The sequence below is a fragment of the Nicotiana sylvestris genome, chromosome 7 (genome assembly GCF_000393655.2).
Source record: "Nicotiana sylvestris chromosome 7, ASM39365v2, whole genome shotgun sequence".
Lineage (NCBI taxonomy): Eukaryota > Viridiplantae > Streptophyta > Magnoliopsida > Solanales > Solanaceae > Nicotiana > Nicotiana sylvestris.
The window spans coordinates 164,464,238-164,473,622 of NC_091063.1; the positions used below are offsets into that span (position 1 = coordinate 164,464,238).

At 34.3% G+C, this 9,385-nt stretch overlaps 1 protein-coding gene across 1 annotated transcript; it reads left to right on the forward strand.

Moving 5' to 3' along the window:
* The first annotated feature begins 7,959 nt into the window (after positions 1 to 7,959).
* Positions 7,960 to 9,180, forward strand: LOC104231652 (zinc finger protein ZAT5-like). Its single transcript, XM_009784683.2, has one exon. It carries the CDS (start codon positions 8,167 to 8,169, stop codon positions 9,040 to 9,042), a length of 876 nt encoding a protein of 291 aa, XP_009782985.1. The 5' UTR covers positions 7,960 to 8,166; the 3' UTR covers positions 9,043 to 9,180.
* The last annotated feature ends 205 nt before the right edge of the window (positions 9,181 to 9,385 follow it).

Genomic DNA, 9,385 nt, shown 5'->3' on the forward strand with positions numbered 1-9,385 from the left:
TTTTCAAATGCATGAACCATCTTACTTTCGCCTCCCGCATCTTATCTTTCACTTATAATTTTTTTTAAAAAAAAAAAAAAGGATGAAGACTTTTTCAATGGGTAGTTCTAAATTAAATTTGTCCCTTGTTCGTGGACACAAACAGGAGTTCTAACTTGCTAATTATAACAACGAATTTAATTTATATACAAGGAAAGTATATTTAAAAGATATTCATAGGTATTCTTTTTTAAGCAGTGAAATTTTTACTATACTAAAAATAAGCCGAACTATCTGCTATAGCATACAAACGTGATCTTAGTGTAAAACAAACGTAAATATTTTTTACAGCATTAGTGAATACGTATTAGTTAAATTCTATGATTAAATGGTAATGCAACTGATGATAACATGGTAGAACTATAGATCCTTAATTCTAAAAGAGAATTAAGAGCATAATTAAGAAAAACAGATATAAACTTCTCCAGAAATAAAGAATCAAAGAAATTGCCATGCATGAGAGCATTATAGTTTTCTTTCAACCAACTCAAAAGGTTACGTACAAAATGAATATAAAAGCAATAACTTTAAGATTAAAAATGCTTTACTTGAGCAAAATGACTAGTAGTACAAATCTTAATCATTTAGTAGTGTTGTGTTATATATGCTGGCAAATCAAATATGGTATATATAATATTATAGAGGGTTACGTGCCTCTCACAAACCATAATATAATATTCTATTTTATAAACAGGGTCGAAGGGAGAGTATAAGTTACAGGTTCAAACGAGCTTAGTAGCTTTTGTTTAGACCTTATATTTGTATTAGAAAATCCATTAAATATGTGTAACTATTCAATTGTGAACCCAAAAACTATAATGAGTTATGAGTTCGACGATGAATTCAGAACCCAAAAACTTCAAATTCTGGCGACACCCATAATTTATAAATCATGGGTACATTATACATGTATCTATACATCTATCTCCTTCAGTTCATCTTCATATTCCTATATCTATACATGTATCTGTACATTACGCTAAGAATCTTCCCTTTCTTCAGTTCATCTTCATATTCCTCACTTCATATATAGTTCAATACAATAGTACTACAACTCAGCTTACCATAATCGCCGTCCAATCATTTTTTAAATTAAAAAATCTTCTCCATTCCATATCTTATTTCTTTATTATACCATACATTTACAAGGAAATGTATAATACATTAACTAATTTCCTCAGTATATGGTGTCAGTTATCCTCAATAAATAAATAATGAGAGAAGCTTGTAATCGACTTCTTGACCATCTGTCTTTTGGTGTCATTTCTGGATAAATAGAATTATATATCCTCAATAATTTGCTTATTGTTTGATTAATGCTGGTTTAAGTTCTATATAGAGCCATCATAATCACAAGAAAATTATTGTTTCAGCAAATTAATTATGCTTGTGAACTGAAGTATGTTTAATCAGATAAAAGGAAATTATAAGCTACGTGTCTATTGACTTCAATTAGTAATATAAATAATTACCTTATTCAATAATACTTCTGCATACTTTAGTAAGATGCATTATGAATACTAACACGCAAAAAAAAAAAAAAAAACATGAATTTGAATATAGTAGTACGCAAGTGTACTTTTTTTAAAAAAAATAAAAAAATTGTATAACATATAGTGCAACGATAAGGTTGTCTTCATGTGACTTATTGGTCACGGATTCGAGCTATGAAAGCAACCACTAATGCTTGCATTAAGGTAGGTGTCACGACCCAAATCCTAATCTGTCGTGATGGCGCCTATCGACAGTACTAGGCAAGCCGACAATCTCCAAAATACTTTCAAATTTAACCGAAAACAAATCCAGAAACTTGAAATAAGCAAGGTTTTCATAAAGAGGGGTGAAACCGAAAATATAGTGCAGAAAAATATCTCCCAATATCGGGGTGTCATTAAGTCATGAGCATCTATACAGAATCAGTTTGGAAGTGAAACGATTATAACAGTTTGGATCCAAATACAACGAAAGAAAAGATAAGGAAGGAGAAGGAACAAGGTCTGCGAACGCCAGGCAGCTACCTCGCTATCTCCATCGGTCAGCTACGAGAACTATCAACACCCTCCGCGTCCAGAAACTCCTGGATCTACACATGAAGTGCATGGTATAGCATGAGTACAACCAATTCAGTAAGTAACAATAATAAATAAGTAACTGAAAGATAGTGACGAGCTACACAATTATAATTCATTTTCAGTAGTCTCAACAAGGAAAAAATAGACATGCTTCTCAAATCCGGCCAATTAAGTCAAAATAGTTGCTTACGCCAAGTTTAAGTAAAATCGGATAAAAATATCTTTCAGAAGTTTTCAAAAACAATGATATAAGGCAACTATGTGCAACAATAATGCAATCATATACAGCCTCTCAGGGCAACAAACATTCAGTCCTCCCATTCATTCCAACCTCACAAACACTCATTCTTCACATTTACTCATTCCTCACGATCACTCAGCACTCGCCACTCGCACTCAGTAGGTACATACGCTCATTGGGGGTGTGTACAGAGGGGTTCCTACAGCCCAAGCGCTATATCGAGCCAATCATGGCATAAATAAATGAAACATGATGCGGCGTGCAGCCCAATCCCATAAATATCCTCACAATCAGGCCCTCAGCCTCACTTAGTTATCAATCTCTCCAGTCTCTCGGGCTCTCAGAAATCAGGAAAAATCAGCCCAAACAACAATAACATGATGTATTAATAAGAATAATAGAGATTGAGATATGATATGCGAGTAAAAACTGAGACTGAGAATAAATAGCATTTAGTAGATAATTCAACGGGTAACACGACCTATGTTAGTCCTAGCAATACCAACACATAGCCTAAATATGATTTCTAACAAGAATTACTGTCAAATTTCTATGACACATAGAGAGCATATAGCTAACAACAAGTTATTCAATTTTATAGTTTCACGGAACGAACCAAGTCACAATTTCCACGGTGCATGCCCACACGCGCATCCCCTAGCACGTGTGTCACCATTAAAATAATCACATAACACAAAATTCAAGGTTTCGTACCTTCAGGACTAGATTTAGAAATGTTACTTATCTTAGTCCGAGCAAAACTCTACTCCAAAATGCCTTTGCCTCGCGAGTCAGCCTCTAAATTCCTCGAATCTAGCAATAAGTAGTACAATACAATCAATATAGGCTAAAAAATTAATTACACAAGAAAAATACAAAATTATAGCCAAAATCTGAAATCAGCTCAAACCCGGCCCCGGGCCCACGTCTTGAAATCCGACAAAAGTCACAAAACCCGAAAGCCCATTCACTCACGAGTCTAACCATAATAAATTTATCAAAATTCGACACCAATTGGTCATTCAAATCCCTAAAATTCATTCTCCAAATCCCTAGCCTCAAACCCCCAAAATTCACCTAAACAATACACCAACTAGGTGGAATATTAGTGGGGAAACATCATTATTGAAGAAAAATGAACAAAATGAGCTTACCTTAGTAATCTCTTCAAAACCCTCTCAAAAACCTCCAAAGTCCGAGCTCAAAATGATGAAAATGGTAAAACATCTCGAAGTCTCGTATTTATATGTGCTATCTAGGCCTTCCGCACCTGCGGCTAAAAATTCGCTTCTGTGGTGAAAGTTCCGCTTCTGCGGAAGTCACTTGCCCTCACTGGCTCTGCTGGTGCGGGAGATTCTTCGCACCTGCGACCCCTTCCCCTCCTGGCCTTGCCCACTTCTGCGGCCTTCCTTCCTGCTCTGCATGCTTGCACCTGCGGTTCCCACTCCGTAGGTGCGATTACACCAGAGAGAATAGTCTTCAACAATCTTCAAACTTCAAAATTTGGTCTGTTAATCACCTGTAATCAATCCGAGGCTCCTGAGACCTCAACCAAATATACCAACAAGTCTTATAACCCAATACGAACATAGTTGAATCCTCGACTCAGCTCAAACAACATCAAAAATATGAATTGCACACGGATTCAAGCCTAATGAACTTAGAAATTTCCAAATTCTACAAATGACGTCGAAACCTATCAAATTACGTATGATTGACCTTAAATATTGCACACAAGTCGTAAATGACACTACAAACCTACTCCAACTTCCGGAAATCCAATCCGACCCCGATATCAAAAAGTCCACCCCGATCAAACTTTCCAAAATTCCAACTTTTCGTCATTTCAAGCCTAATTCTACTACGGACCTCTAAATCACAATTCGGACGCGCTCCTAAGTCCAAAATCACCTAACGGAGGTAACTGGACCATCAAAATTCAAATCCGAGGTCGTTTACACATAAGCCAACATCCAGACAACTTTTCCAACTTAAGCTTTCAATTAATAGACTAAGTGTCTCAATTCACTCTGAAATCTCTCCGGACCCGAACCAACCAACCCGGTAAGTCATATAATAGTTGTAGAACACAAAAGGAACAATAAATAGGGGAACGGGGTTACAACTCTCGAAACGACCGACCGGGTCGTTACAGTAGGTTGTCTACATCACACCCTTTTAGGGTGCGGCCCTTCTCTGGACCCTGTGTAAATGCAGAATACTTTGTGCATCAGATTGCCTTTTTAACTGTATGCATATGGTTTGAGCTGAAGACATTATGTTGTGTTCGTTGTCAATATATCACTACTAAAAAAGGTGGAAAACCGACCGATGTTGGTCGGTAATTGACAAAAATCGACCGAAAACCAACCGATTCGTGACGGTCGGTAATCGTATGGTTGGTAGAGTCAATCAACCAATTTCGGTCTGTATTTTCCGACCGATTTTGGTCGGTCAATCAAATTTCAAAAAAAAATAAAAAATTACCGAAAAAAACGACCGAAATCGGTTGGTATTTTCCAAAATTGAAGAATTAAAAATGTAGTGAAGCTGTAGATGAACGTGAACCCAGGATCTCCTCATTAGGAAATGATAGGATCCTTGTTTCAAGGCATTCATTGTGGCAAATTCTAAGAAAAAATGGGTCCTGCAAATTAAATGAGGTGAGAAAAAGACATAAGACGAAACATTCCTCGTTGAAATTTGGGCACCAATAAAACCTGTCTCTTAACTGTAAAAAAATTTAGAATATGTACACCAACAAAAAAGATTGTGATGAAGTGATAAGTATTTTTTCATCCTTAACCGAAAATTTTATATTTGAACCCCGGATATGGAATCGACTTTGTTAGGGAAGCACTTTACTCCCAATGTAAAACTTCCCCGCGCGAATCTGAATTTTAGTCGATCCCGATGCGAATACCGATATCGAGTGAGAAAAAAAGCGAGAATATGTACAAGGATATTCATATGCATCAAGTTGACAAATGTTTTGGGGCCAAAAGTAATTAAGATAATGAAAAGATTATTAGCTAATTAAGGCGGATCTCCCAGTGGCATAAATTGGTTGATATTGACGCAATTAACTCACATACTTAACCCTTAACCACATGCACATTATCCAATTCCAAAGCAAAATATAGATTATAATAATCTCTTATAGTGGGAACAATATTGTTTGCACTAATCACTTTGCTTAACTTCATTAAATGAACTTATTTCTGTCGCAATTTTTTATGCGGTAACGACCGGCCAAGTATAATGATTTAAGATATATAAACTAAAATTGTTAATATTTTTACACAATTGACACAATTTCAAAGCAGATTAATTATAACCTTTGCTAGGTTATGTATTAATATTTGGCATGGAGATTTATACATACTTATCTAATTATAAGAGATCTAATTGTATTAAAATATTTTTACCCCACCCAATGGCTCAAAGAGTAAATAGAAACTAGAATTATAGGGTGAATACGTATATTGACTATCAATATAATTTTACGAGTCATAGTAAGTTATTATTCTATTCATGTTACTTATTGTTATAGGCCAATTTAATTTAAAAATTTAAATTAAGCTCTTTGCAATATGACTGGGGATTGATTAGAGAACATACAATAGTCTATTTTTTTGGTTTTTTTGGGGGGTTGGGTTGAGGTGGGGGTGGGGGGATGTCAGTTCTTTACACCAAATGTAATGAACAGATTTAGTTCATATTACTTAGTGCTCCTTCCGCTCCAAAATAAGTGATTTTTTGGTTATTTTCACACATATTAAGAAATTCACCTTTTAACATTAATTAGCAATGAAATTGACCATATTAACCTTTATTGTCTTCACATAAACACTCCTAACACATACTCCAACATTAATCACTCCAAGGGCAGAATAGTAAAAAAATAATTAATTCATTCTTGAAATCTGAAAAAATCACTTATTTTGGACCACAAAAAAAGTCAAAAAATCACTTATTTTAGACTGGAGGGAGTAATGATTAAGTATATTTGATCCCCAAATTATTATTTTTTAGGATAAAGAAAATGAAATAATGTGAATCCTAAATGAATACGACGTACACGTTGTAAAGGGAACATGTCATTATTCCATACTTTACCAAACTTAATCATTGGATGAAACATAAGATTGTAATGGCAAATAAAATTAATTAGGAGAATTTCAGAAAGCCGGCGTGATTTTTGGGTCATAATCCAATTTTAATTAATTAAAGTGATGAACCTAGTTTTAGTAGTTGCTCAAAAGTGGGTGGGTCAGTCAACTGCACATGGATTTTGCTTCATTCATTAACATCACTACGTACGTACCCCAACCCAACCAAGTCCACTCTCCACTAGTTATATATATGCTCAACAAATTTCCTCACTCCATTATTAATTCCAACTAATTTGCATCATCCAAAATGCCAAAATTATTTCAATTTTAATGCATAATTAGCATATATTCCTTCCGTTCATTTTTACTTGTCACGTTTCAATTTTTGAGAGTCAATTTGACTCATTATTGAAACTAAATTGCACTAGATTTCCTTAACATTTTAAAATTAAAATTAAAATATTTTAATTTTATACGAAGGGTATTATGATTTGTAGTTTTTCTCATATTAATATGGTGAAAAGAACGTGTTAAAACGTTGGTCAAATTTATGTAATTTGACTCTAAAAAAGCGAAACGTGACAAATAAAAGTAAACAAAGAAATATCATTTTAAAGTTATATCTTCAATTTTTGTAGTACATTAGGAGGTGAGAGAGGGGGAAAGGGATGATATGCCACTAATAGGGTTGAACCAGGGGCGGAGCTAGAAGCCTGGCTACGACTTCGGTCAAACTTAGTAACCTTTGCTCAAATAATGTATATGCTTAAAAATAATTTATTAAATATATATAAATATTAAATTTAGAACCTAGTTATTAGCACTTGAGAAACCATTTTAAAATTCAGAATCATAAAGTTAAAATCTTGACTTCTTCTCTAATTCGAACCTCCACCAAGTGAGCCAACACTCAGCCTAATATCTTTAATATAGTTTTACATGACAAACTTGTCATCTCGAACAATTAAGATTCAATTCTCATCAAACTCTTTCATATTCTTTTCTCTTATCACTACAACCTTCATACACTCAAAATATAAAATAAAAAAAAATCAGAAATAGTGAAAAATAATGTGTACCGTAAGTATGCCCAATCATACTTATGAAATTGGCAATTGACTTTAAGCAAGTTCTTAAAGACAACTAAAAGGTTGCAAATTATTAGTGATAATGATTATATAAAAAATAAAATGCTTCAAACAATGAAGCTAACCAAAAGGGAATGAAAAGAGGAATTTCTTTTTTTCTATTTTATTGTATGTTTTATTTTAATTTATTAAAGGGGGAAACTATGTGGTGCCAGGCTTGCACTCCAATCCTCCACAAGGTATATCGTTGGCATAAAGTAATGGGTTTGCTTCAACGCCAACCGAATCTTACTCCTTTCCTTATTACATTCCATCTCTACATACATATACATACAATCACTTTATATATATAATATATAAATAAATATATATATCAATTTCCTATATATATAAATTGCAAAGTTTGTAAGTGCAAGAAAACAGTGAACATTTTCAAGATTACTATTCACGGGGGCGGCTTCTTTTTTTCACTACCACTTCTCAGAAAAAAACATATATAAACACTCACTGTATTACATCGCTTTCTTCATCTTTGAAAAAAACTTCCCTTTGCCTTTTTTCCTTTGGTTTGTATTTGTCTCTCTCTTTAAAAAAGTTTAGTGTTACTTTGAATGATACTAGAAAACAAAGAGTATACTATGGAATTTGTTCAAATGCAAGAAAATGTTGATCATCATATGAATATGGTGATCAAAAGAAGGCGGACTAAGCGACCTAGACCGCCTTCTCCTCTTGCTTTAACGATTGCTACTAGCTCGTGTAGCACAGTGGAAGGCGCTAGCGGTGGTGGTGGTAGTGGTGGTGAATTGGACGGACACGTGGCAAACTCGTCATCGCTTTCCAATTGTGGGATTGATCAATTTGCCAAAAATTCGGAAGAAGAAGATATGGCCAATTGTTTGATTCTTTTAGCACAAGGTCATAACCAAAAGTCACAATCCTCTTCATTGGATGTTTTTCCATGCAAAACATGCAACCGTTGCTTCTCTTCATTTCAAGCACTTGGTGGTCATAGAGCAAGTCATAAAAAACCAAAATCAACAACCCTAGAAGAGATCAAGAATTCAAAGCCAATTGAACAAGTTGCCACTTGTTTGAAATTGAACGAGGATCATGTCACAACTTTATCACTTCAAATCCCGAGTAACAACAACAACAGCAACAACAATAACAACAACAGTAGCGGCAAGAACAAGACTAGGGTACACGAATGTTCGATATGTGGAGCAGAATTCACTTCAGGACAAGCATTAGGTGGTCATATGAGAAGACATAGGCCATTGCCAAATAGTATTACAATTGCAGCAAGTAGTACAAGCAATGAAGAATCTCATGATCAAACAAAAAACACAAGGAATTTCTTGTCATTGGATCTTAACCTACCGGCGCCGGAAGACGATCACCGTGAAATTACGAAATTCTCCTTTGGTTCAAAAGAACAAGTCATCGTCTTCTCAGCTTCTCCTTTAGTTGACTGCCATTACTAAATCATCAACATTCAACACCCCTTTATTTTATTTTTTTTGCGTTTTTTTCTTTCTTGAATTATTTCAGCAATGACATTAATTGTGAATTGTTAACACTTATTTTTATTATTATACATTCAACAATTTGATTTATAGACATAATTATTTGATTACATTGTTAATTAAATTTCTTTTTTTATTTTACTCCCATGTTTTGGCCTCTGATCCAAGAAAAGTAAATTTTCGATCCTTATGTATGATCTGGCTTTCCCCATATTCTTTACTTTTCTCATGTGTTTTCTAGTAAAAGTAGAACACTGGAATAAGTGCAGAAAAAGAAAAAGGTACATAAGAGGTCTTCAGT